We start from the raw sequence: 27,028 nt of genomic DNA, 5'->3' as shown, positions 1-27,028 counted from the left end.
CCGATTATCCGGACATAAGCCGGCTGTCATTACGTAGACATCGGATCTATCGGCAATTTTATCCGACAATCTGGCGTGGCTCTACTCCATACCTATCGAGGCATGCGGGGTGAAAGCATGTTTTCATAGTGCTCAACAGCAGCTTGGAAGAGTCAACGACTTGCTCTGGCTGCCGTGCCTTTTTGAGATTGGCCACAGGGATCAAGCCGAGATCTCGAGGGCGTTGTATTGGCGAATCTCGGCTGGCTTAATCAAATGATCCTTTGCCTGGAGCAAGGTTCTCGGGAAGTGGTGCTGTAGCCGAGCTGAGGTTGCAGTGGGGATTCATTGCGAGTTAGTACAGTAGAAAGCTTGGAGCAACGCGTGCGAAAGCTCAGACGGAATGAATATGCCGGTTATGAAGGTCTGTATCCTCTTCATCCTCAGATGGCGAGATTGGGAGATAAGAAGCGCGTAACAGGACAAATAAATGGCTGCTCAAATCGTAATATTGCCAGTACCGCGAGGAAAGTTATAAAAATAGAAATTTGTCTTCTATAGGGTATGTCAATGTCTCTATTTTTCACATGGCCATCGCGAAATATCATGATAATGGTACTTTCCGGGTGCGGGCCACGCGTAATTTAGACGCGCGTATTTCCGAGTGAATCTATACGACAACAATAAGCTAGGTCTCATCTTTTACGGCATAAAAGCACCATATCTAAAATTAACCGCCAAAAATGAGACATTAATTCGACGAACTTTAATTTCAGGTTGTTGTCTGGCATTCAGGTATCGCGTTGGCCACTGTGTTGTATTTGATCTGCTGCTTAGCTCTCCTGGGTGAGATTGATAAGTCCCACGACCTTCTTAAACAGTCTAGACAGTGTCTCAAGAGACGCAAGTTTGTGAATGACTCGCCCAGGGAATCTTGTTCAAGGAAAAGACGGAACCTTATAAACTGGAAATGAGGGTCGAGTCTAGACTTGGTTGATCCATGCTACCTATTTCCCCGGCATCTTAAGCGAATCCATAGCGCAGGGATTGCGTAATCTGTGCTCTCGCTTCCTCGTGTTTATTACTTCGCCTCCTTTGACCTGAATTTCCTGAAGCAATTTTTCGGCCCCGTTTCTGGACTAAAAAGCAAGACTGCGCCTCCTTGCTAGCCGTTTAACCCCTTTTGACAGATGATTCGTCATTTAATTCAGGAGAGTGTCTCAATCGATACGAAGAGTGGTTTCCCGCTCAAGTTATTGCGTGTACGTTTTATAAAACTCATGAGAGCATTTTTGGACTTGATAACAGACTTGGCTATTCGATCTTGCTACGTTGATGAAAAAGATAAGCCGTGGAGTTGAATCTCTCCGTCTGCGCTAGCATTAAAGTTTATTCCCCGCTGGTCGATCATTGGGCGAGATGAGAGCGTCATTGGCCAAAACGGTTGCTGTCACTTCGGCCTTGGCAGCTGTTGTTCATGGCATTGATGTATCATGGGACGACGACAGTAAGTCAGCCGGTCTATACTCCTTCGCTGCTGGATTATTCACCATATCCAGAATCTATCAAACAAGCTGCTAGTACTGTTGCGTATGGCTTGGTGAAATACTACACTGGTAACAATACTGGTGATACACCAGGCAACCTGCCAGATCCATATTATTGTAAGTGACGATGAGGAGGAATACAAGATAACTTCAGCATCTGACTCGAAACAGGGTGGACGGCAGGGGGTATGTTTGGTACATTAATCGACTACTGGTGGCTTACTGGCGATGAGAGCTACAACAAGATTACTACACAGGCTATGCTGCATCAGGTCGGAACAAATGACGACTATATGCCCGATAACCAGACTATGACAGAAGGCAACGACGATCAAGGATTCTGGGCAGTCGCTGCTATGTCGGCAGCTGAACATAAATATCCTGACCCGCCTGCAGACCAACCGCAATGGCTAGCACTAGTTCAGGCTGTTTTCAACGAATATGTTAGCCGTTGGGATACACAGCATTGCGACGGCGGAATGAGATGGCAAATCTTCACATGGAATGCCGGATACGATTACAAAAATTCCATTTCGAACGGTTGCTTCTTCAACATAGCTGCTCGCCTCGCTCGCTACACTGGCAATACCACTTACGGGGACTGGGCCGAGAAGGTTTGGGACTGGGAAACAAAGATCGGGCTCATCAACAGCGATTACCAGGTCCGAGATGGTGTCCATTTCGAAGGAAAATGCCCCAGCTCCATGGATACCAACCAATGGACCTACAACAGCGGTGTTTACCTTTACGGAGCTGCTGCCATGTACAACATCACCGGAAAAGCTTCATGGAAAACCCGAGTAGATGGTCTGCTGGAGGACATAAAGACTGTGTTTGTGAAGAATGGCGTTATTTATGAACAGTTCTGCGAGGAAAACAAGCTTTGTAACCTCGACCAACAGACCTTCAAAGGCTATCTAGCCCGTTGGATGGCAGCTACCGCATTAGTAGCTCCACATACATCCGAATACATCACAGCGACGCTGCTATCGACGGCAAAAAAGGCCGCCGTCTCATGTTCAGGATCGCCATCTTCAGGATTCGCAGGCCAGGCTGGCACGGCTTGCGGCTTCACATGGTTGACCAACGGGTTCGATGGGATCGTTGGGGTTGGACCGCAGATGAGTTCTCTGCAATCCATCATGTACACCCTCGCCCCGGCGGCGAAAGCACCAGTGACTACGAAGACTGGAGGAACGTCAAAAGGAAACCCGGGTGGCGGCCAGACAAACATGGATGTCGACGTGTCAAAACCGAAATATGCAAAGATCACAACGATGGACAAGGTAGGGGCGGGCGCCATAACATGTATGGTTTTAGCTTGCGTTATTGGGGGTTCTGTTTTTGCTACTATCTAAGTATCGTTTATCAAATCAAGTTTAGCCTCTTCCTTTAATAAGATTGAATAGCCTCTAGTTCTCCATCGTGGCTCGCGTAGAACTGGGAAGGCAGTCATTGCCACGCACCATGTTAAGGTATTATCCTCATCCTTCGCCACTGTATCATCTTTCCATTATACTGACGCAGGCTCTGTCTAGCTGCCAACTGCTAGAAAAACTCTGCTACGACCCTTGTCTGCAAAACACACTCAAAAAGGTCGGCATACACGTTCAGATCGCCTCGATTTAATCGTTCGGTTTTCATCCACTCCTGTGTGTCGACGACAGTTCGAGAGTCTCAAATGCCATCGATCGGCCATGCCACCACTTGACCTTAGCGGACGGATAGTCAGCACCAGGACCTTTCAGTACCTGTCCAGGGTGTACCACGTTCAGCAAGACCAAAGCGATGAGCATCGGCAATGCATCAAGGTAGAGCTGGAACTCCTCATGTCGAAGGACCACATTGTTGCTATTTGCACCACCACCGAATTCGACGAGACGAAAGATAACTCGGACCTGGTGACATCAAGTTAGTTATGGCATGCAAACCTGTCGTATGGGATACTTACCACGATGAGGATAAGGACGATGTAGACAACCCAGCAGAAAGGCTTCAACCAAGGGCTCCGATTCTCTTGCTTCCCTATCCGAGCATTAAGAGAAAGCTCACGATAGAAGAGGCCGTGAATGACAAGGAAGACGACGACGCAGCCAAGCTGGATGCCAATACCGGCCATATAAATATGTTGCCCTAACTTCGATGTATCTGCATTGTTCGAGGCTAGCATACCTCCACCAGCAGCCTGTATGATGAAGCACATGACATCGAAGATGACGAAGATCTTGGCAAGCCATTGTGCTGAGATGCCGGCTACGCGGCGATGCGGGATAACGAAATGGACAAGACGGGCGACGATCATGTATATGAATGCATTGATCCCTGAACACGAACATTAGCTGAGTATCGCACGCGGCAGATGGAGTCCTCACAGATCGGGGCCAGTAGAAATAGAAGAGTCGAGACGGTGACGTAGGCCGCTTGCTGCTGGTCCCTTGCACCTAGGGCGCGAATGATGAAGCAGATGCACTCCCAAGATGCTCCCATAACGATGACCCAACAGAATTTCTGGCCATGTCAGTCTGCTATTCCTCCAACGCATAAGCTGGAAAGTACCTGTTTGAGGATGATTGCCTCGGCCAAGTGAGCCACGGTGGACAAGCCAAAGGCAACCGCAAAGGCTGTATTGTCTTCCCAGTTTGGGTAGAATCCATAGTGGGCGTTACAAGAGTCCGGAGGGACATATCCGTACTTGTCTGGCACTGCAGTTGTGCACGAGGGCGTCGCTGATGAAGTAGTTGAAGTCGCACGGGCGAGTAGAGTGAGAGTCGGTATCATGGTAGACATAGTTGGTATAGAATTCATGGGAGATGGTTAGTATCGATATTTGAATGATTGCTACCGAGAATAAAGTAAATAAGGCTGGCCCTGCAGCTTCTCGTGTCTTTATACCAACTGGCCAACGTTGAAGCCTCCCCAGGAGTCGTAAGCAATGTTGCAAATCAGCCCTTGACCCAGCATGATGGCACAACAATGCGTCGTTTTGAAGAAGGAAAACGAAAATTAGTTACGCGTCCAGATTAGCATTCCCCGAGAGTGAATCCCAATAGGTTATGGATTATAGTCAATTGTCTTGCCTTTTGACTGTTGCGCACCGACCCTCAGGATCCAGACCCTGTGATTGGCTCGTTCGTCGCTTTCGTCGTTTTCTCAGAATAAGATCAAGGATGGGGGGCTTCGGATTAGACCGAGCGCTACTGCTCCCGTTTTAGGCTGCATCAACGAAACAGCTCTCAGGAGGCAGTGTTCCCAAGCCCCCTCGCCATTTAATTCCATGCCATTTAATTCCATACCATTTTGGAACATCTCCACCGAGTCTAAGCAGAAAGATCTCTTGCCTGGCCCAAAGGCCACATGATGAACCTTTGCAAACCGTCAGGCAAACGTCTCCCAATATTCAAGATCCAGGACCGAGTGATCTGTTTCAAAAAGGCAAACCGTCTACCAGAAGTGCTGAGGAAGCATTCTTCCAGCATATGGTTCAGTACCAAGAAATGCGCAAGAAGAATCTGGGCTCGGTAGTTGGAAGGATCCGTGAAGCGGGCGTAGTCTTCATCCGTCATCTTGTTTGTCAAAGCATAGCAGAATACCATTTCCAAGAGTGCTGTTACTGTTAGTCAAGTCTTTGATGGTGAAGAAAGAAGAAAAACAAACCGTCTCGTGGTGATGTTTTGCTCAGTAGAGCTAATCTCTCCAGTCTTGAGAGGTACTGCAGCTCAGCTTGTCCTTGAAGTAAGGGCTGAAGTATTTTGAGGGATGCGAGAAAATCTTCAATGACTATTTCGTCGGTAGATCCGTGCTGCTCCTCCACAAACTTCTCCATGCCTCCAACCCACGAATCGCGTGTGAATTGACGGAACATGGATATCTGATGATCAGTCACCAAAGTGGTCGAGATGAGCATCCATCCACGCATCATTGCTATGAACTCCATCAGGCCGTCTGGCATGTAGGTAGACTGAAAGGTGAGGCCGATGATTGCAGCATAACGGGCGTCCGCATCGATCACGGTATGACAAGGTTGCGATAGCGCATCATTTAAACCCCGAATAGCGGAGATTCTGAGATTCAGAGCCTCCACAGAGTAGTCGGCTTTATTGGACACAGTCAGGTGCTGGGCCGCAAGAGCTAGTATGCTTGAGGCCAGAAATTCATACTGTGGATTCGAGTCAGACACGATATCTGGAGGCAGATTGACGGAGAGATAGATATACCTTGTGCGAGAGCGCAGCCACGTCCTGCCACACAGCTGAGGCGCCATATGGATGCGGTGGATATGCTTCGGTGAGGAAATGATGGAAAAACCGAAGATGATCGAGGTATACTTTGACTGTAGGCGCTGAAGGGACATTCTGAGGATCAGGCAAAACAGCCGCGGGATAAACGCACGGTAAGCGCATGCGGCGACAGCCTTGACACTCGGGTCGGTGCTCAGAACACTTGACACGACGCCGCTTGCAATTGAAGCAGCCGCGCCGAGTCTTTGGAAAGCCTCTGCCAGGCACGGGTTTGCGCCGTGGAGCTTCTGGTGGCGATGAGGGCCCGTCGCTGATGAGAGGCGAAGTCATGGTACCTGGATGCAGCGTGCTTCGATGACAATGTGATGCTTTGACAGAGGCGGACTGTGATGGAGTAAATACACGAATTATGTATGGGTGCCTGGAGGCTTTAAAGCGCTGCTAGCACGCCACTTTTCCCCTTAGAATCTCTGTCCCGCTCAAAATCCCTGCTCCACAGGGCCTAGCACCGGGACCCAGTACTTAATTAATACTCTTATAAAACCTCTCCGAGTTCATAAGAGTCTCTACTTATATTAATTAAATAGAGTGATACTAACTTCCTCAACCTAGTTTCATTTAATTTTTTATTTATTTACTCATTTCAAATATCCTCCATTAAGAGTCATCTTCGATTCAAATGCTATAGTCCTTAAAAATGATCGAGAGCTGCAAGAGTATGTGGAGCTTGGAGGACCAGGCATAGGCAGAACTGACAGCGGCCGTGAGCTGTGCTAAGGAAGAAAGACCCTCAAAGGATACGTGGGTATCTGAACAACTGCTCTCAACCTATGCAAGCCGGCGTAAGGTTTTGAGTTATCAGTACCAAGGTGTATCTTGCTCCAAAACCCCTTACGATACCAATGAGCCAGCACAATGGCATCTCGCTCTTGTAACGACAGGAATCGGTAGAATGGGTAGAGAGTGAAATATTCATGGTATAGATGGGGACCATATAGTAACTTCAGACTCGAAAAGAGCTGATACTTCAGGAATGCCTTTAAAAAGAGACATCTTTCCCAAGACTTTAGATATGAAAAAGGTATGCGAACGTGATCTAGCTGAGGTTTCGACCCGGGCTGGAAACTCTTATTTGAACGAGCCGAAGTATTGTTGACAGGCCATTCAATGTTTGATTTCAATCTCATCTGATATTCGTGTGAAGACCAGCAGCGTCCACTTTTGAGAGAAGGATTTCTGAAGGGGTATGACAGTCTTTGAGCTTCAGAACAGTCTTCCTTTCTCCTTTAGTCTTCGATACAAATAATGATTTGAGAGATGAGCTGATAGACCCTTAGCTGGGTCGGTTTGTCAGAGTCTTCGAGAGGGTTAGGAAAGTTTTGCTTTGCGTAATGGCAAAAGAAGGCATATTCCTGTTTGTCTCAGCGAAGACCAGGTATATATTCAGATACATTTTCCCATCTTTGTCTTGGATAACGTTTTGGTTCAAGGTCAACGAGGTAAGCGAGAGCCATAGCGTCCTGGAGAAGACCTCCAGTCTTGTCGAGGCCGGTTAGTTCCCTGAGCATCTCCCGCACGACGATGTGGCGAGAAACTTTGTAGGCGAACCCTAATTGCTGGGGGCGGAGTTCGCTTTGCACAATCTTCACTTTCGCGGCAGGGGCCTGTGAACTTAATCATATACATGTGATGGATCATATCATCGCAGCCCTCTGTAACTCTAATATGTGATGGCGCTTCATGATTCATTTATATTCGCAGTGGAACGATTAGGCAGGGGTTTGTCAAGAATTGAAAAGTGGCAAAAATAAGGCGTCAGAATCATTATGTAGTAGGTTTACAACGCAGGTCGATGTAAACCATGTGAACATCGCAGCGACACAAGTAAATGTGACCCCTGAAAGCTGCTATACTCGCGACACTGAAGCGCAAGTCCATGATGGCCAAGGCTGTTTCGACCGGACCATGGAAAGGGTTCAAATCAATTCCTGGTCAGACTTCCTATCTGATCTAGGTTCCCCTCAACATAAAGTTTGTGTTGTAGTCATCGATCAGCATTTTGCTTGAAAGCCAAATTTCAAGTCTCCAGATGTGTTTCGCAGTTGGGACTGGTGGCTGAGAGCCCACTTCCCACCAACTCTTCATTTCAAATGTTTCCCCTCACGGTAAGACCAATTCGTAGATCTTATAAGAACACCTGACAAGATAGGGCACCACTCGTTCTTCTGTTTCATTCCTTTCTCTGACTCATCACGTCTTCTCGTCCCGCTCCCAAGCAATGCCCCCTAACATGAAAGCTGCCATCTTCTTTGGCGTCTGGCTGTTCGCCTCAGCATATGCCCAATGGCCATGCGGCAATATAGAGGAGGTACATCCACCTTTCAACTGGCATAACTGTGTTCAAGGGCCCTGCAAGAAATACTACGGCGCCATCGTTCTGGAGTCCTCGCTACGTGAAACGAATTGCTGCGCCGGTCGCTTCGACATTAAGGACTTGAGCAGAGGACACTGTAACAAGAAGGATAGAGACACCTGCCCAGTGGACTGCTGTATCGAGGGCGCTGACTATCAATCTCATGGCATATCGACCGACGGCACGAGCCTGAAATTGGACCTCGGCGCCACCGCGCCTCATGTTCCCAAGGATCTGATTCGGGTAATGCCTTTGAAGGAAAGCGAAGAATACCAACACAAGCCTCTGACCCGTCGACACGATGGAGAGTATACTTTCACCATCGATGTTCGAAATGTCCCCCCAGGTTACAAGGCGAGAGTGTCACTGAATTGGATGTGGCCGAATGGTGCTAAATCAGAGATGAAGGGCGACAAAGCCGGCGCTAGGTACGGAACCGGGTATTGTGATGCTACATGCGACAAGGGGCAAAGGTTCGTCGAGGGCAGAGCCAATATCAAAGATTGGGTTCCTGATAAGAACGATCCCAAGTTGGGCACAGGTCGTACCGGTGCATGCTGCCACACAATTGTGCTATACGAGGGAAACATAGAATCTACGGATTACTCCTGGAGTCCTTGCCTTCCGCCGTGGTATCATAAGTGCGACAAGAAGTGGTGCGAAACAAGGTGTTTTGCATTCGGCTGTCGCTGGAACCCTAATGGGAACAAAATGAAACCATTCTTCGGCCCTGGACCAACCAATACTATCGACTCGACAAAGCCGTTCAGCGTTGTGACTCAGTTCTTCATTCAACAAACGCCAAAAGTGGATTGTATCATGAAAACTAGGGCCACCTACTATATCCAAGATGGAAAGCTTTTCCGCAGCGCACCATCCGACTACAGACCCAACGGCAAGCTGTTCAATACCATGAATAAGCAATTCTGTTACAAGATGGCGTCCGATTTCAAATGGGGCAAGCGGTGGAGAAGAGCCGGTACATGGTGGCAGCGAGGTCGTGGTAGCATGTACAAGATGGTGCCTGTTTTTAGCATATGGCGAGACGTGAGTGTGCTCTCCAAGCTATACCGTGGACAACACTGACCCTTTGATAGCGAGAATATGACAAGCTCCATCATTTGGAGCATGACGGGAAGGAGTTTGACGATTTCCCTCGCAACGCATCTGTTATTATCTCTGACTTGAGAATCGGCACGATTAACCAGACTTTTGTTGATCTGCTTGATCCGGAATTGCGGCCAGTTGACCTGCCACATCGAGACGGAATCACGTTTCAGGAAAAGTATCAACCCAAGCCCACAGGTTGGGGGGAAGATAAGCATTGAAGCGCGTGACGGTATTGAAGTTGTGCCTCGAGTTATGCTTTGACCTCTGTCGCAATTGCTGTGTGATCAAGGAACATCAACGGCCACGCTCCGTTACGTTATGAGACGGTGAGAGGCTTTTGTTTCTGATAGTCAATATGAACAATCTCTACCCGCACACGAACGCAAGTGACATAACGCTTCATTATTCCAAAGCAGTCCATTTGACCGACTGCCGAATATTGTTACCGTGCTATTTATCGTGTCCACCAATGTCGCTCAAAGAAGCAGGAATAAGCACTCCGCTGAATTCATTAACAAGGAAGAGCCTTGAATTCCAGAGCGTCAGCGAATCATAAACAGATCCGAAATACTGGTATTCCGGAGTGCGGGGAATGCTAATCCAGAAAGCGGCCCTTCAACCCAACAAGGCATTAGCTTCATGGGTCAATACCTGGGGTTTGCGGGGATTCCTTGATATGACGCTTCCGATTTCCTTCCTTGACCGCACAAACCATGACTAGAAGATATCAACAAGGTAAATTTTGGCTAAATATCGGCTGGTCGATACCTCTTCAAGTCATGAATCTGTTCATCATGAAGTACAAAAACGCCAGACCTAGCCTGATGTCTGTCGCGTACCGTAGGCCAAGGGCTCGCTGGACAACATCAATATGACGCTGTTCGTTACCCATTTCCTGTCTGTATTGCTCTGGTTGCATTCATGCTTTGTGCTCGCCGTGCCACAACAGAATGGCTCGACTGACTTAAGCATCCTTCCGAAGGTGTCTCGGGTGAGAACATTTATCCTTACCGATATCCTCAATGAGCCCGATGACTCAATGTCGATGGTCCGGTATCTGCTATACTCCAATGAATTCGACACTCGGGGTCTTGTCGCCGTGACTTCTTGGTCCTTACGGAATGACACCCATCCCAGTGAAATCAAGAAGATCATCAAAGCCTATGCCAAGGTTGTTGACAAGCTAAACCAGCATGTTCACCCTGACAATGAATATCCGAGACCTGAGGATTTACTGAAACAGATTTCATCTGGGCCACGAGTGAGTTTCCTGGCAGTCTAAATGGTTTCGCAAGCTAATCCTGTCAGTCATATGGACGAGCGGCCCTCAAGGAGCCCATCAGCGACGGCGCCAAACTCCTTGTGAAGCGTCTTCAAGAGTCCAAAGATCCACTCCATGTTAGTCTCTGGGGCGGAGCCAACACTCTAGCTCAAGCGCTGCAACACATTGAAAAGACGAAGAGCAAGAAAGAAGCTGCCGATCTTCGATCTCGACTCAGGGTTTACTCCATCTCGGACCAGGATGACACTGGTGCTTACATCCGAGTCAAATGGCCAGATGTTTTCTTCATCGTCAACGTCCATGGCTATCGCGAATATCGTCTTGGAACATGGACTGGTATATCCACAGCCGACAACGGCGCAGCCAACACTACTAAAGTGACAGACGGCTGGCTTACTCCAAATATTCGATTGGGCCCTCTAGGAGCACTTTACCCCAATATTATATATACCATGGAAGGAGACAGTCCGAGCTTTATTTGGAATATCCAAAATGGTCTAAACGTTCCTGGTAGGCCGGAATATGGAGGCTGGGGAGGTCGATATACTCGCGTCACAGAAGACACCGACATTAACGAGTACGGTACATCTGGGGATGCTTTAATCAACACTAAGGGCCAAAGCTGGTTTAGTCCTTATGCTACTATCTGGCGCTGGCGGGATGCGTACCAAGACGACTTTGCTGCTCGTATGCAATGGACTCTGGTTGATAGCTTTGAAGAGGGCGCTCACTCTCCGAGCATCAACGTCAATGGATCCACGGGCAGTGAACCCCTAAGATTCAAGGTTGGCCTCAAAGACGCTATTGTCTTGGATGCCAGCAATACCATCGACACGGATAGTCAGGATGATTCATCTGGGTTGTACTTCGAATGGTACTCTTATGCTGAGTGTGCATCCCCAATGCTGACCAGTCTTGCTGCCAACTTCTTCTCCATTGATGCACTGGCGCCGCCAACAGGAACGAACGGTACACTGGCCGTAAATGAAGCAGGTTTCAGTAATGTGGCGTTAGGACCAATGGTCAGAATCTCAACCAACTTGACTAGTTGGGAAGAGGAGCAACCCAGTTCGGTTGATAAGGAATGGCATGTTATACTTCAGGTCACCAACAACAAGGGATCATATCCGATCCGAAGGTATAGACGCGTCATTCTAGAGCTCCCTGACCCAAAGTAGACAGAATCCGCTTAAGTATCATATCATAATCATTCATGTTCGCCTTCACTTTTATATCTCATCACTAGTTCGTTCTTCAAACGCTCGGCTGATCAACCTTCGTTTCCTTCAACTGGGCAAATTCATCGTCCTCCTCCCAGCGAACCTCCACCTTTCTCCCAACCTCTTGTAGTTTACCATTCGCAGCAGCCTGTTTGAGACGCAATCGCAAGTCTTCATCCGGCGCACATGCCAAAGCCGCCAGTATACTATCCTTAAGTGCTGGTTTCTTTAGCTTCTGCGTCTCCCACATACACAGAATCGCAAACGCTATTCCGGTTACCAAACTTGCACCAGGAAACCACAAGTAACAGATAGTGTGAATGGTAATGGACTTTCTAACTGTCGATGAAAAATGCAAACAAACCCAAGATCGATCTTTATGCGAGAAAATGGCATAAAATACCTTAGGATAGCATAGAATAGTACTATAATAGAATGTCATCGACATTTAAATAACATTGACTGCAAAGGACTAGACTATCTTATTTATGCATCCTGCCTGATCTCATCTTTGCTTTTCCTATCCCAGAAACTCGGCAAACTGCATAAACTCATGATCACTCTTCATCGCATCCAGTTCCTCTGGTAAGGTCCCCAGCAACAACTCGACACCGCCGCCCTTTCTCATCGGCAAAATAAACAGACTCCTGAACGCTTTGTTCAGCCAATCCATCTGAACCCTCACTGCCTCTGGTGCTTCGAAGACAACACCACCGAAGGGCCCAATATCGCTCGCCTGGAAAAGCGTCATGTTATTGAATAGCGAATGTGGACCGTCCTGTATGCCCTGACCAAGGAACGCCGTGGTATGGTTTCCTGGACTGTTATCCTTAATTGTATGTAGCAGACTGAAGGCGTCGTGGACAAATTCTTGATCCACTCGAGTGCGCGCCTCGCGGCAGATTTGGGCAATCTTGTAGAGAGATGTCTGGGAAGAGCAGAGCTCCGCGACAGACATATGTTGTCGGTTCATGATAACGCAGTTGGCCATGTATGTTGGTGGGAGATGAGAACTAAAGTAGGTTCGGACGTCAGTGGGAATCTCGATGATAGACATGTCATCCGAGGAGGAGTCCTCAGGGCGGCGACGGGCACGAATGGCAGCGCGCCAGAAGAAAGCTTGCAGTATATCGCCGAGAGACAGAGACCCTGAATCCTTGCTTAGGCTTTGACTTTCTGGGTCCGCGGCATCAGCAGCCTCGACACTCTTCTGAAGTTTCTCAAGCTTCTGGGCCGAGATGACAAAGGTCGACGCCGTCAACGTGCGACCATCCGCGCGGGGCGCGGGCGGCCAATGCTCGCAGGCGGGGAGGACAGGCGGCTCAGGCAAATGACGAGACAAACGCGCCTTCTTCACATCAGGCTCAGTGATATCTCCGTTGACCGCGGTTGCTTCTGTCATATCAGTGTCTTCCTCTTTCTCCTGATGCTTGCGCTTCAGCGCCGGATTGCGTATGGTAAAAAGCCCTAGACCCTCGGGTCGACCTCAGACGCCGGCTTCGCGAAACCTTCCACCTCGTACAAGATAGACAGCATGTCACGATTGAGACTCTCTGGGTGTAGCCACTCGGAAGTCGCAGACTGGTTGCCTTGGACGAACCGGCAGCATTCTGCCCATACCGTCAGCGCTATCAACATGCCGATACCATCAAAAGCGTGATGGTGAACATTGAAGGCCAAAACGCAGCCGCCGTCGACAAAATTGGCCTGTACGTTGAGCACATCCGTGGGTAGGTCGGGAAAGGAGGGGCAATTAGTCAAGAGCTCGGCGGGGTATGCCGAGGTCAAGAACCCAGAGGCCTGCTGCTCAGCATAAGATGGTACGGTAGATGAGAGGTCGCGAAAGCGCAATTGCCTTGGCTCTTCGGAAGATGTAGTACCTAAGGCCGTGGAGGGCAGTGGAGGCAGACTGATACCAACGTCTCCCTTCTGATATTCGATCTCGTGCTCCGAACAGGGTATGACTTTACCCGCAAGAGCCGGCACGATCTCCATGGCGCGAACCAGACCTCGTTGGAGGACTTTGTACGCCTGCTCGAAGGAGACACCTGGGCAGAGTGGAATAAAGACATTGATACCCTCGTACATATTCCCGCCGAAAAGGTCCATTGGGCCCAGCTTGGAGGATAAAAGAGCCTTGTGCCGGTTCATCAGTGCTTTGATCTTGGCTTCTTGTGGATCTTGCTGTTGCTTCTCAGTCGATGATGAGGTAGTAGTGCCATTCGTTTTCGTCGTTCTACGCTCAGCAGCCAATCGCACAACAGTGGCAGCAATCCTCTTAACAGTCGGTCCAGCATAGAAGTTCAGTGGTAGAAAAGTCCCCCCCAAGTCTTTAACTGCTGCTACCGCCTTGGTAGCCTTGAACACAAGCAGCGAGTCGAAACCAACAGTAAACAGATTAGCATCTGCCGGGGCATCTTTGACCGCAGGTACGATCGAAGCCAGCATACACCGAACTGCGCGGGTAGTTGAGTCCAAGGATGCTGTGTCGATGGCCAGCAGTCCAAGCGCTGCGACTTCAGCGTCGCTGTCATCCTCCCCACGCGACTGGTAGAAACGCTCGATGTAGCCGGCACATAGCGTCATGGTAGCCCGACGTTTGATAGTGCGCTTGTCGGTACGAACGAATGGTTTTCCTGCTTCGGAAAATGCAATAAAGTCTCGGTGAAGCTGGTTCTTGTGTAGAGACAGGGAGTTGGCCTTTTCAACCACATCCCAAATGCTGTTGAAGAGGGCTTCAGCATCATCGCCGTTCCTCTTGATGGCTGGGTCTTTCAGCTCGAATCGGCGGTCTCGCCACCACACTAGGCAGTAAAGTCATGTATACTCATTTATGGAATAAGCTAATGCAGTTAGAGGTCACTCTTCAACACTGATTGTTGTGTATCCAGCTTGCTTTCAAAAGGTCGAGGCTTAACACGTATACATTGGGCCAAGTCTGGTGAGGATTGCAATAGTGTAATCCTTTGGCTCAAACGATTGATAGCTCGTAAACAACCAAGAAGGAATCAGGTCTGTATTTACAAAAATAGAGCCCAGGTACCGCTATAAAAAAGAAGCACTGGTCATATAAGGAAACTATTGTTGATGGCACTGCCCCAACGCTAAGTATCAATCTCGAGCTTCAATGCCTGATCATGTCGCGCTTCGGTTGTTCTGCTGGCGCTGCAGCTGTCGTTATGGTATACTTTTCATTACATCCAGAGGTCAACTAAGATCTTCGGTCTCTCCTGGTCACAATGCAATTGGGGCAGCGAGAAAACCCGCAGCTTGGACAAGTACCCGTCGATATTTTCATGCCACCAAGCCCACAGCTGCAACATATCCAGACATACATGACCTTTCTGCGTTTGTTCATGTTTGATTGTAATGGAATCTTCCCTTGGAATATAGTTCTTACTGTAGATGTTTCGTTCATCGCAGGTGCCAATATGTGTACTTTCTTGAAGCAAGCAATTTGCTGATCCAGTCCGACAATGTCTTGGTTTGTTTCAGTGGCTTGTCCCCGCCGCCAGCGTGAGATTAAGCCGTATACTGGTTCTTCTACTGGGATTTTGGGTAGCATGGAGTACACTAGATCGCACTTCTGGCATGTAAAGGTTTTCTCCCCGGTTGTTTTACGTGAGCGGCCGTCGCAGCCGGGGTTGGGGCACTTGGCGTCTGAAACCACCTGCTGTTCTGTAATCATCTTTATCGACATCGAGATTTGACATCCAGGGCGTGCTATTGCTTTCCAAGCAATCTCAAGATTGGAGTTCGGCTTATTCGTAGCTGCATCGGCACTGAGTAAGAAATATTGCTTCTTGGCGATATACCGTTGGCCTGGACAGTTCTCAAATTGTTTATTGAGGAATATATCAACATTCTGGGTAAGCAGTTAGCTACCATATGAGCATAGTGCTGTAATCTTTCATACCGCCCAGTGCCTGAAAAATTCAAACTGTAACGTCGTTCGGCGCCCGAGCACGTCTTCAAAGCCGATATTCTCCGCAAGAACAAGGAGAGGTGGCATAGAGATCGACGTGCATAGGCGAGAATAATGTCTCATTAACCCTGGGAACAATAGCCAGGCCTTCATAATCAGGTTGTGCAGATCTCGTGTGACAGCGCGGAGACTGGATCGGGAGGTCAGTTCATGAGAGATAAAAATTAGTGGCATTTACCTACAGCTTTGGTAAGAGCGTCTGGGTAGTCTCTTCTTGTACGCTAGCCATGTCTTGTTGACAGGAATTACTGGGTTGATCTCCCAGAGCTGCAGTCACATCACCGCCGGGCTCTTCCAAGTCTATTACTACCGTTCGGTGACTTGTGCTTGATAAAGAGTTTTCAATAGCTTGAGGCGACGTATGTGCATTATCATGTTGATGCTCATCGTCCTGAAAGTCAAGCAGACTTAGTTGTTCTCGAAGTTCCTCGATACTAATAATTCGACTACAGAAACTGGTCAAAACTATTCATACTGAAAGGCTTATAAGTAAGATATACCGTTCTTGGAGTTGTGTTAGGACCTGGTCATTCTGGACTCTGATCATACTGAGCTGGCTATTCAACTCATTGAGGTCGCTTCGGTCACTTGCGTCACAGTCAGCATACGGTGGACAGTTATCGAGATGCCCGAATACTCTTCCTGTAGTTGAGTGACAAGGTTTAATGTCTGAATCTGTGTCCCAATCCTTGAGCGCAGATCATCGACATGCTTCGAATAGACCAGCGCCCACTGCGCCTTTCTACCAACTCCGCGGTACCATGCTGACGATCTTTGAGGGCCCAGGCTAGCATCGAATTTGGATATCAGGTCAAGGAAGTTTGCTAGTGTAGATAAAGTGAGGTCTGCTTGTTTCCGCGCATGCTCTGCAAACGGATTTCTGCTGCTTTGTCTCGTCGCGCCGGCTTGCTGTTGCTGTAGGTGCGACAAAACGTCTTTCAAAAGGTTCAAATCGGCCAGAACTTGAAGATAATCTCCTGCTGCGCCACCTGTGTTTTTCAGCGCTTTGGTGATGTCGACGATCAAGTTCACAGCGCTAACGAAGTCGCCGGCAGAGAAACCGAAGGCAGGCACAGTCATTTTATCGTCTGGTGAGATTTGGCAATTTGATGACAGGTAGAAGTGAGGAGCTTGCGGGGGCGAAAGGCATGGCGACAAGAAATGGCCAGAATAGAATGCCTTGCACATGCCTTGGGTGAGATTGAGCCAATGCCATTGATCCTGTGACATATGAGAGCGCTTTAGTGGCCATCTTCTCCGCCTGCTTTCACAGCTTCAATCAATAGGATAATTCCATGCACCTCCTTCATGAGAACAAGTTGATCTTATTAGGCACCAATGCACTTCCTTCGTTTGCCCAACACCGCCCCTTGCTTTCAATTGTTCTAGCATAAAATTACTGATGACTAAAGCATTGCAACATGGCCAAACACTAAGTTGAACAGCATCACTGATCCTCCATGGTCGTTATTGGTCGATTAAATAAGCTTGGTATCTCTATAACATGCCTTTGATGGCCACATCTACCTCCTTCACAATCTCAATACTCTCTCGTAACACGCGCTTCTCGTCGACTGAAAGTTCCAGCACTTCCGTATCAGTCATACAACTCATCGCCCTTTGTCCTTCCTTTATGCCATTTTCCATCCATCATCCAGTACTTTGGGATTTCATAACCATCTAGGTCCACCCGCTTGTTCTTCAACAAACTTCCATTGTACCATAACAGCTTGTCCTTCTCATCAGTGTGAGCAATCACAAAGCTACAAACCTTTGTCACATTTCCTCCTTCACCTTCACCCCACCCGATCAGTGAGCCATAATGCGACTCAAACTCATAACTGGACCCGCCAAGCTCAAGGCCAAGCCACCAAGACTCCTTGTCCCCGTGACCTTGCCTGTAAGTGACTTCTTCTCGAACGTCACATGTGTTCTGCCATGCGACATGCAGAAGACCGGCAAGAGTACTTACTCGCGCCTTATTGAGAACTACTACACCAGAATCACATTCTTCAGAGTAGTCTTCTGTCCATACATGTGATTTGTTCATCTCTGCTGAAGGCTCCTTGATCTGGTCCTTCTGCCTTTCTTTGAAGGCATGTTGCCACAGTAGTCTATCGTGAAATAGTAACGCCCCGTTTCTATGAATACTTTTTGCGCAAACAGCCTTTCCAGTTGTTGAATGAACACAGCTTCTGCATCATGGGCACTATCCTGAAGTCGACGACCAAAGAGGACCCAAGTCCCCTCCAACAGTACAAGAGCTTCAAGGCTGATGCCGGAGGATTGCTTGTGTCATTTTTAGTGAAAATTATAATAGTTACCCAAGATTTAGACAATTTAAAAAATGGTTACCTAAAATCGAGACAATTTTAAAAAAAAAATGGTTGCCCAAGTACCAAGCGATTCTTGAGGCCTCAGGCGTTCCATTTTGTAAGATCGCGGGGGCTCATACTGTCCACAGCAAGTTCACGCGCCGAAGGAAGATAAAGGACAAATTAGAAAAGCTTTTACGCCTAATATCTCACTCTGGCACACAACCCGAACCCGCTTTTCAGTCCTCGTGCGCCGCCTTTATCAAGACCATCCTTCAAATCGCCTTGTTTTTTGCAGCTAGTTCGAAGCCCGCTCGAACCAAGTGTCCCAAAGAGAAGACCCATTCAGGTTCAAAATGTTGCTCATGTTCTTCTTCAAGTCGCACATCTGAGCCTTAATCTCCCGATCCTTTGTTGCCTGATCAACTTCCTCTTGTTTCTGAGCAACATCCTTTTCTGCTTGCTTCAACTTCTCCACGATCTCCTCGTAATGTTCTTGGAGGATCTTTCTGCCTATCTTAGACCCATTGGCGAAGCTCTGATCCATAAGCGTTTTGCTGTATTGGCTCATGTGGGCAAAAAGCTCATCTTGGTTGTCACCACGCAGACGATCCAAGGGTTCGAGGCTCAAATGGCTATTGGGCTCGGGTTTAGTCTCGACAGCAGCTTCCAGGCGAGTTATCGCTTCGGCCAAAGTGGCCTGCTCGACTATAAGGCGGCTCAGTGTGGCCTGGGCATCTCTTAGGCCATCACCGGCGCGTTCGGCGGCAATAGCAGCAAGGTGTCTGTCCGCTTCGAGGGACTCGGGGGTCCTTTTTCGAACTGATTCCGCTAGCATTCCTGGCTCCTGCTTTTCGAATCTCTTCTTGACTTCTTGTAGGGGATAGTCGCCATCGTAAGAGTGAGATTCCTTGATCTTTCGAATGAAGAATCTGCGCTCGGCATTCGGGTTGAGCGATTGGGGGCAGTGTCTGTTTGTCAGGGCGTGCCGTAGACAGGAGAGGACGTGAATTCCGCAGCTGATGTTATCCTGCTGTGGAGTACAAGACTATAGATAGAGGTGAGCATTATTCTTTATGGCAGGGGGAGCAACTGACTGTGACATTGTTGAACCGCAGCTGGAACTTATGTCCGGCGGTCTCATTCCATTTCTGGAAGCTTTCGCAAACAGCATTGAACCGGTCTTCGCCCTCACTCGAATCATGGTGATTGAATATCATTGAGTTCGCATCATGGTCGATTTCGACAATAGCCAAGGTCCAATGCTTGGGCTTTTGGTGATGAATTGGGAAGCAAATCATGGTATACCCATCGAGCCTGATCTTGTGGCCAGCAGTCGTACCGTCGACTTTGAACCAGAGAGGGTCGAGGATTTTGACCTTGCCTTGCTCCAGTGGCAACCAAGAAACGAGGGCTTTTGTAAGGAATTGAAGCGTGACATCCATGAGCTTCACATTGCTGGTGAGCTGTTTATAAATAGTGGTGGCTGGGTCAACCACATCCTCTTCTTTTACCTTCGAAGTTTCGGCACGCTTCGTGGATCGCTGTGGGCTCATCACGCTGGGTTCTTTCTCTCTCTTGCGCTTGAACGAAGTAGCAGCTGGTGATTGGGTGGAATGGCGAGAAGTGTTCGTGTGTGGGGTCAGAGGTAGAGAGACTGCATTCGAAACAGCAGGTTTACTCTCTCGGGGCTCCTGGTAACTGAAAGCGGAGATTGGAGAGATTCTCTTGTCGTTGTTACCTGAGACCTTGGCTGGCGATCTGGTTGGCGATTTGACCGGAGATCCGGGGCAACCTCCCAAGATGACGCTTGGGCTTCGCGCGATCTTGAGGACGGGCTCGATATCCTCATCATCGCTGCTGTCGCTTTCAACGCGGTCACTTCCGACGTACATACAGGACTCAGGCTCAGTCTCTCGGGACTCTAGAACAATCATCTCCGATGGGCCGCCAGCCTCTTGAGCACTTTGAGAACGCACGATTGCCTTGAGATTGCTGAGAGCTGCTCTCGCGATCTCCTTGGTTAATCGGAGAGAATCTCTCGGATGCCGACTAACACCGGTCCAAAGGACATTGTAGGGTGGTACCTGACTCCACAAGGATGGTAGCTCGATGCGTTTTTCTTGGGCAAATTTTGTGATCTTGACTAGGGAGTCGACTGCACTGCTACTGAGTTCATTCTGCTTGGGGGGGTTCTCATGCGCGATGCGGACGTCGTCGAGGAGCCAAGACTTGCCTCCCCATTGTTTGTCAAGCCATTTCTCTTGCCGGGCTCTGATGGGCTTGGTAGGTGAATATGGCATGGTGGGAACACCTGCGCTCATGATGTTAATGTTGGGGCGATGGCAATGTTTATGAGGGATTGTGGAAGAACCGAGAGGAGGATTTGTTGAAGGGGGTTGGATCGTTTGCAGAATTTATGAGTGGGTGATGTTAAAGAGGATGCGATGAGCATAAAGGTGAGCGGGAAAATAAAAGGGGTGAGTGGAGCAGTATCCTAAGTTTAGGCTCCGTTAGAGAAAGTTTGAAGAGTTTAGGGCAAAAGAAGAAGAGACGAGCATAAACTTGTCATGAGTTTAGGGTTGACGTACCTGAAGATCCGTTGGATACAGGAAGAAGTATTGATCGGAGTCGAATGAACAGAAGACCTGAGAGAATACTCTGTTCGTAGAGGGTTCCTGTGGCTACGAAGCTTGATCGACCGTTAAGGTAGCGTCAAGGTAATGTGCAGGCAGTGATGTAGTTTTATAGTAGGCGGTTCCGCATACAGGCAGCGTGGTAGATACAGAGATTCACTGAGGGAGATGAGTTGAAGTTCTGTACAGTGTATATCTGCGAAGTCGAAGGTCAAAAAGGGGGTCAAGGGAAAAGAAGTGATGTTGGCTGGACTTCTGCGGGAGGTGATTATCTGGACTGGAATATTGAAGAACCGGGTAGCCTGAAATGAAACTTGGTGCCGTGTCAGTAAGTTGATGGTGGAGGGGAGAGCCAGTGCAGAAATACCTGGTGTTTGAAGGTTGAAAGCCGAAAGTTGAAGAGTAGATGTAACAATGACGGTTGATGGTAGAGAAAGGAGGCAGGTTCCAATGTATTACGCAATGACGCTCGAAGAAGAGTGACATTGAGTCACTATGTGAGGTCTTGCTCTTGTCATCGGCCATGTGAGACTGCCTAACTTAGGCTGTTGCATCAACAAAAATCGTTAATCCTAGTACTGTCTTTGCAACCTCTGGTGACATCCACTTTATCCGCGCTTTTCACTTGGAACCCACCAGTAAAAGCGAGACTTGAAGACAATATCTTCAAGCGCTTTTGTCCACTTCGTTTGGCTATGGGCGGGAGCCTGACTTCGCGCTGAACGAGTCACGACTCATTCATAGTCTATCGCGCCGGCGACATAACAAGAAATGGCTCAGGTGTCACCGCTTCCGACTACTTCACTTATTGTTGCCTTTCGTATCGACACCATAAGATGGTCAGTCCACGATTTGGTCAGTTCAGGCCGATGATTCCCTCAAGTCGATCCGCCTCCGACGGGCGAGATTGGCCACGAGCTTCGCGATCCGAAGTCTCGTCGCGTTTGTTTTGACACGCGGACACAGTGATGACGGGGCATGCGCAGCCATATTGAAAGCTAAACTGACTTTGTAGTGTTTCGGTCGTCATGTGAAGGGCAGAGTTTGTTGCGACCGACAGGGGACTTCGTTTGGTTGGTAAAGTCGAAGTGGCAGAATGACGAGTTTCGTGTGGTCAACAATGGATGAGTTTATGGGCATGGCACGGACCACCATCGCTGCAGGGTAGGTAGCTGGACTCGCAACCTGAGAACATCGATCGCATAAGAAACAATCGTTGCCCTGATGTTGGTAAGTACGTGGAATAAAAACTATGAAACGAAATCTTGTGTTGAATTATGAAATTTCGGGGATATGATTTGAAGGTGAGTGCAACTTGTAGTCACTGCAAGACCATCCATGGAGCATCTAACATCACTTGGGTATGAGATATTCGACTTGTATTTTCCCCGCGTGTCGCGTGGTCATTGCGTTTTTAAAAATACGCAACTTCTAATGAAAGGACGTTAAATACAGACACCAGCTAAGTATGATCATATATTAGTCACAATATATATTGTCTCAATCACTTTTATGACGTTTCTGAGCCCTCAGGCTTCGTGTTGTTTGTTTTGTCCTTGTGATGCTTGAATTGAAACCGATACGCCAAACTCAATCGAGGAGTCACCCGGTTCGCGACCATGACCATGATCGAGACGTTGATTGGCTGACGAAGACGCGTCCTGGCACTCCTCAACTTCTAACTTCCAACATTCAATAACGTGAGACTAAGTTGCAAGGCTTGGGGAGATTCAACCTGTAGCTACGCTGCATCGCTGTCTCCTTTTTCACTAACTTTATACGCACGATCGCGCAATTCATCCAGTTGCTCCCTCAAAACCTTGACAGCCTCCCCTTCAAGCAGAACCCCATTTTCAAGCGATCGCCCTTGATGAATCATGTTTCTTTGTGTTGGCCAGAAATACGATGTGCCCAGATACGCGAGACTGTCGTCTGCAATGATCGCGTTGTAATGGGGACGTGGCTCCCACCAGCTGACATCTTCCACTGACAGCCGCTTCCCGTAGCGCCGCGTCGCTTGGGCAAGAATTCTTGATGAGACAGCGTCTATTTCACGGGCTTGAATCGTCACCGTCACGCCGTTGGCTACCCGTCTCACCAGGAGTTTCGTGATTTTCGGATCAACAAGTTCGGAGACGCTAACAAGTTCGGAGACGCTAACGAGCAGATCGCGACGAGCACCGCGCAGTAATGTATGCTGCGCGCGACTGATGTAGGTCAAACTCGCGACGGGGTCGTTTATTATAACGCCAAGACTAGCGAGCTGTGATCCAAGATGAGCGCGACGCTCATTTCTCACACTACCGACGATGGCTTCTTGCATGTAGACCTGAAAAGCTTTTGCTGCCGTGGGCGGAAGCTCGATGGAGAAATCGGCCTTGTTAATTGGTTTGGTATCTACGATGGCCCCGGTGCTGAAGAGTGTCCTGTCGTCGATGACTATCGCTTTGGCGTGCACGACTTGACGTGTTGGACCGTCAACGCCAGTGAACATGTCGATATGAATACGATTGTGCCCCAGCAGCTTGACATATTCCATGCAAGCTGGCGTATCCTGATAAATCGTGGGTCCGAGTTTTGATACCACGACAGACATGATCGAATCTGGATTGTGCTTTCGAAAGTCTACCATCGCGTCGACTACAATCTTGGCGTCACCTTGATCGCACATCGACAGGTTGAGTATTGTCAATCGCCGTTGCCGCGGGGTCTTTGGAGAAGGGACTGTATACTCTCGGATGAACTTCTCGAACACAACAAGATGGTCCATCCCGTTGGTGAGAAGAGGCACTGGACCTCGCGATAGTGTCCCGAACATAGGATCGCGATTGCTCGTGGGAAATCTCATCGCTTTGATGGCTTTGACACTGGTAGCCCGACATCGAAGCTTGTCCTCGCAGTAAAGAAAAGCATCGATATCGAAGCAACCACCAAAGTCGGGACAATTGACCCTCACATACGACGAGGCGATCTCGCTGGGTGCGATAGCGAATCTAGCGAGACAGAACCCGTTCAAGACGTTTTGAGCTACCAGTTGGCCATCTTTCTGGACTTCGATTTGAAAAGGCCCATAGAGCTGACGCCCACGCAAGCGAGCCTCGAACGTCATGCCTGGAGCCAAAGGTTTGTGGACTCGTTGTCGAGATGCCAAAGGCAGCATACGCACAATACCATGCTTGGTTGGACCAAGTGTATGCTCGCCCCTCGAGCCTGGGAAGATCACTCGAAGATTGTCTGGCTCATTGACTGATTGGTGAATCTGACCCTTTGTTGTCCCTCGTCTGAGGTGAAGAATAAGTCGAGGCGGTATAGTGAAGTCCGAGGGATCCTGGATGGCCTCGAGATAGTCGACTTGCCATTGCACGCCGTCCAACACGGCAGCACGTCCAGGGAAACATTCGATACGGACGTCCATGTGCAAAGCACATTGGTCTCGTAGAACTATCTGGTGATGAGCGTTCACACTCACCAAGTCGTAGACATGGCCATTATGCTCGATGGGTTTTGGTGGTCTCGCTCGCTCGCTTCGAGAACTTACGTAGTCTGGCGATAATGGATCTAGGGAGTCGAGTTGCCATTTCGACAAAGAATTATCTTTATAAAGACATTTCCCATTTCCTGGCTGATGGAGTTTAATGGCATTCAATTTCATGCTTCTTGTTGCGGTAAGAAACTCGGAACCATATCCAAGCTCAACCTAAGACGGATGTAACGAAGTAAAGTATCTGCTCGCGTGAGCACGACTCGAGTTCCAATTCCCGAGTCAAGACATCCCCCAGCAGCGGCCCGAGATCAATATCGGCAGCCATCAAGTTGGCTACACAAAATATGGTACAACTATGATCTCCACCTCTGATCTCTCCTTCGTTAGGCGAATTCCGAAGAGGCTTCGGCTGAAGACACTGAACTTTTGTAAAAGCCCCCTTGCATTTAATTCGCTCATCATTACCGTGACTGATCAATATTGACGTAAAAAGTTGTCAGTGGTGGGCGGCATGTAAGACAACCCCACGACATGGCGGTCGGAAACCCCAGTTCGAGCTCTCAAGCACCAACTTTAGTTGCATCTCCATGTCGATCACTTTGCGCCTGTTTCGAAGGACGGCCTATGTTTGGGCTATGGAGACGGCAGAATCGAAGGAGTTCAGCCAGCCTCTTGCGTTGTAGATCACACAGTGAGCCGAGACGGGAAAGAGAAGTATGCAATGCATTGAGAAGGCGTATGACAATTGTCTCATAGTACGCGGCCATCTTTCGAGATTATCCACCAGTGCTACAAGCGCCCTCATAGGAGGGCTGAAGAAGCAATGGGAGCATTTCCAGCATCCCAAAACGCGGCGAACATTTTGAGGCGGTTTAGGAAACTGGTCTGCTCTAAAGCCAAAACTTTGGACACCAATTACTCACAGTTACCATCTAGCATTTCTAGCAAAGCCTCTCTGTTAGGCTAGTCGGTGACTGCAACCCATTCCTGAAATGAAAATTGTTCTGTGAAGTTCGTGTCCCAGTCAAGTGGGGGCTCTCCTCTCAATTTTAAGCATCTTTCCATTATCACTTGTACACCAAAATCGAGGAAAGAACGAACTGAATCCTGTCGGATGACGTGGCGAGTCTTCAAATCTCGAAAACAAATTGTCATATACATTCTGGTTACTTCATATGCAATGATGATGCGGCAATATGGGTCAGCTCCTAGCCTTAGAAACCGCTCGATGACATTTCCAAGGTCATCAACGAAGCCGCTCAAATTCCAATGCATGTTCAAAACGATATAGCTTAGAAAGAATTGCCAGGCCGATAAGGCAACTGAGTCCGGCACAACGCTGTCATCGTTGCTCCAATCTCCCGGGCAAAGGGTATGGTGGGATCCATTGTAAAGGCTTTCTTCTCGAAAGATATTTCCCAATGCTTCGAAATAAGGATAGAGTGGCCAACTAAGGATCTCTTGGACGAGTTGTTTAAAGTATTTGCCTTATTTGTGATTATTCACTCAAAGCAGTCCATATGACCAGAAAGCGCTGCAAGACACATGTTGTTATAGAGTAGTCTCGGGCTATTATTGCCGATAAATGCCTCTCCATAAGGCCTGATGTATAGATCTGAATTCTGGGGAAAGTCGTAAAAGGAGCATTGCCACTTCGCTTCACTGTCCTCCACCACCCATCATTAGTCCAAGAAGCAATGTACTACAGGAAAGAATATGGTGGCTTGTCAAGTCTATATCTGAGTCGCATAGATACTATTGACTTACAGGTGGATCTTTGAACTTCTCCTGTTTTTCCTTGCCCCAAAAGCCGCAAGGTAGCTAAGCAGAGATGGGAGATTATATCAACAGTATTCGTACCATGAAGCGCAAGTTCTGAGTGTTCTGTTTCATTTTGGAAAATTTCGGGAACCGATCGATGAACAAACTCAAGAACCTTCAGACTCCCGTGACGGGTGCTCCCATGGCTTTCTATCAATCCGCCACAAGCACCGCGAAGCTGCGCCTGGAGAATTTCCTCGTCTGGGATGGGCTCATACTTAAGACCGTCACGTAATGAGAATGCCGAGTCTGCATCGTATTCGTCCAGGAGGAGGGAGAATGTGAGTAATAGTAGCGTCAATCCGTTCGATCTGGCAGTTTGAAGTGCATCTATAATCCGGAGAGTCTTTCTCGCATCTTCTGGCTCAAGTTGCTGAAGGATGTGATCAAAAAGTGACGCGAGGCCTCTAGGCAAAGTGTTGAGGTGTTTTCGCAACATCTCGCCAGTGGCCTTGTGCGTCATTTTGTTCCGTATTTTCTTGACAACAAGATAAGTCTAGAGAAAGATTCCTGAGAACTTTTCCTGGATTTCAGTGGCGAGATAGCTCTTGAGATCTTCATCTTAGAGGCTGATGAGGCGACTGTGGACATAATTATGCATGTCGGATCTGGTCAAATCCTGTAGTCAAAAGCCGGGGTCCTTTTCATACTCACCCATGAATATACCTTCCTCTCGGCTTGAAAGACAGAGCTTTAAATTCTTATCGGCATGGACCGTCCATTGTCGAAGGACACCGACCAAGTCAATGTAGTCCAATCCATCTTGAATACCAGGCTCGAACTCGTCGAAGCCATCAATAGAGATGCAGAACCTGTGTTGCTGGTACAATTTATCGTTTTGAAGGAGTCTTTCGAGAGCCTCCTTTATGACAGACGATGGCATCTCTAGACGGTTGTCAACCCTCCAGGGAGTGTGCCTCGCTTGGTCCCACTGGCCAGGAAAGACTTCGGGTATGAGGTCAGGCCGCTCTTGTAGTACGTCGTGAAGGGTCGAGCGA

General features: G+C 48.5%; 10 protein-coding genes across 10 annotated transcripts; 3 read left to right on the top strand and 7 right to left on the bottom strand.

Moving 5' to 3' along the window:
* Window positions 1–1,398: 1,398 nt before the first annotated feature.
* J7337_013491 (uncharacterized protein) lies at window positions 1,399–2,884 on the top strand (the record flags this gene model as incomplete). Its single annotated transcript, XM_044830981.1, has 3 exons — window positions 1,399–1,486; window positions 1,539–1,643; window positions 1,698–2,884. 3 exons carry the CDS (start codon window positions 1,399–1,401, stop codon window positions 2,882–2,884), a joined length of 1,380 nt encoding a protein of 459 aa, XP_044674256.1.
* Window positions 2,885–3,166: 282 nt separating this feature from the next.
* On the bottom strand, window positions 3,167–3,828 carry J7337_013490 (uncharacterized protein; the record flags this gene model as incomplete). Its single annotated transcript, XM_044830980.1, has 2 exons — window positions 3,167–3,424; window positions 3,478–3,828. 2 exons carry the CDS (start codon window positions 3,826–3,828, stop codon window positions 3,167–3,169), a joined length of 609 nt encoding a protein of 202 aa, XP_044674255.1.
* A 1,015-nt stretch (window positions 3,829–4,843) lies between these two features.
* J7337_013489 (uncharacterized protein) lies at window positions 4,844–5,877 on the bottom strand (the record flags this gene model as incomplete). The annotated part of the gene is made up of 2 exons (XM_044830979.1): window positions 4,844–5,130; window positions 5,181–5,877. 2 exons carry the CDS (start codon window positions 5,875–5,877, stop codon window positions 4,844–4,846), a joined length of 984 nt encoding a protein of 327 aa, XP_044674254.1.
* Window positions 5,878–8,042: 2,165 nt separating this feature from the next.
* J7337_013488 (uncharacterized protein) lies at window positions 8,043–9,505 on the top strand (the record flags this gene model as incomplete). Its single annotated transcript, XM_044830978.1, has 2 exons — window positions 8,043–9,224; window positions 9,275–9,505. The coding sequence occupies 2 exons, from the start codon at window positions 8,043–8,045 to the stop codon at window positions 9,503–9,505; spliced, it is 1,413 nt and encodes a 470-aa protein (XP_044674253.1).
* Window positions 9,506–10,158: 653 nt separating this feature from the next.
* On the top strand, window positions 10,159–11,747 carry J7337_013487 (uncharacterized protein; the record flags this gene model as incomplete). Its single annotated transcript, XM_044830977.1, has 2 exons — window positions 10,159–10,548; window positions 10,596–11,747. 2 exons carry the CDS (start codon window positions 10,159–10,161, stop codon window positions 11,745–11,747), a joined length of 1,542 nt encoding a protein of 513 aa, XP_044674252.1.
* A 562-nt stretch (window positions 11,748–12,309) lies between these two features.
* J7337_013486 (uncharacterized protein) lies at window positions 12,310–14,620 on the bottom strand (the record flags this gene model as incomplete). The annotated part of the gene is made up of 3 exons (XM_044830976.1): window positions 12,310–13,212; window positions 13,263–14,593; window positions 14,617–14,620. The coding sequence occupies 3 exons, from the start codon at window positions 14,618–14,620 to the stop codon at window positions 12,310–12,312; spliced, it is 2,238 nt and encodes a 745-aa protein (XP_044674251.1).
* Window positions 14,621–16,182: 1,562 nt separating this feature from the next.
* J7337_013485 (uncharacterized protein) lies at window positions 16,183–16,854 on the bottom strand (the record flags this gene model as incomplete). The annotated part of the gene is made up of 2 exons (XM_044830975.1): window positions 16,183–16,208; window positions 16,383–16,854. The coding sequence occupies 2 exons, from the start codon at window positions 16,852–16,854 to the stop codon at window positions 16,183–16,185; spliced, it is 498 nt and encodes a 165-aa protein (XP_044674250.1).
* Window positions 16,855–18,387: 1,533 nt separating this feature from the next.
* Window positions 18,388–20,413, bottom strand: J7337_013484 (uncharacterized protein; the record flags this gene model as incomplete). Its single annotated transcript, XM_044830974.1, has 2 exons — window positions 18,388–19,137; window positions 19,187–20,413. 2 exons carry the CDS (start codon window positions 20,411–20,413, stop codon window positions 18,388–18,390), a joined length of 1,977 nt encoding a protein of 658 aa, XP_044674249.1.
* A 2,053-nt stretch (window positions 20,414–22,466) lies between these two features.
* On the bottom strand, window positions 22,467–24,140 carry J7337_013483 (uncharacterized protein; the record flags this gene model as incomplete). The annotated part of the gene is made up of 1 exon (XM_044830973.1): window positions 22,467–24,140. The coding sequence occupies one exon, from the start codon at window positions 24,138–24,140 to the stop codon at window positions 22,467–22,469; it is 1,674 nt and encodes a 557-aa protein (XP_044674248.1).
* A 1,796-nt stretch (window positions 24,141–25,936) lies between these two features.
* Window positions 25,937–26,493, bottom strand: J7337_013482 (uncharacterized protein; the record flags this gene model as incomplete). The annotated part of the gene is made up of 3 exons (XM_044830972.1): window positions 25,937–25,942; window positions 25,977–26,030; window positions 26,146–26,493. The coding sequence occupies 3 exons, from the start codon at window positions 26,491–26,493 to the stop codon at window positions 25,937–25,939; spliced, it is 408 nt and encodes a 135-aa protein (XP_044674247.1).
* Window positions 26,494–27,028: the final 535 nt, after the last annotated feature.

The sequence above is a fragment of the Fusarium musae genome, chromosome 11 (genome assembly GCF_019915245.1).
Source record: "Fusarium musae strain F31 chromosome 11, whole genome shotgun sequence".
NCBI lineage: Eukaryota > Fungi > Ascomycota > Sordariomycetes > Hypocreales > Nectriaceae > Fusarium > Fusarium musae.
Note: the sequence above shows the minus strand (reverse complement) of the source record. Positions and strands in the feature narration are given on the sequence as shown.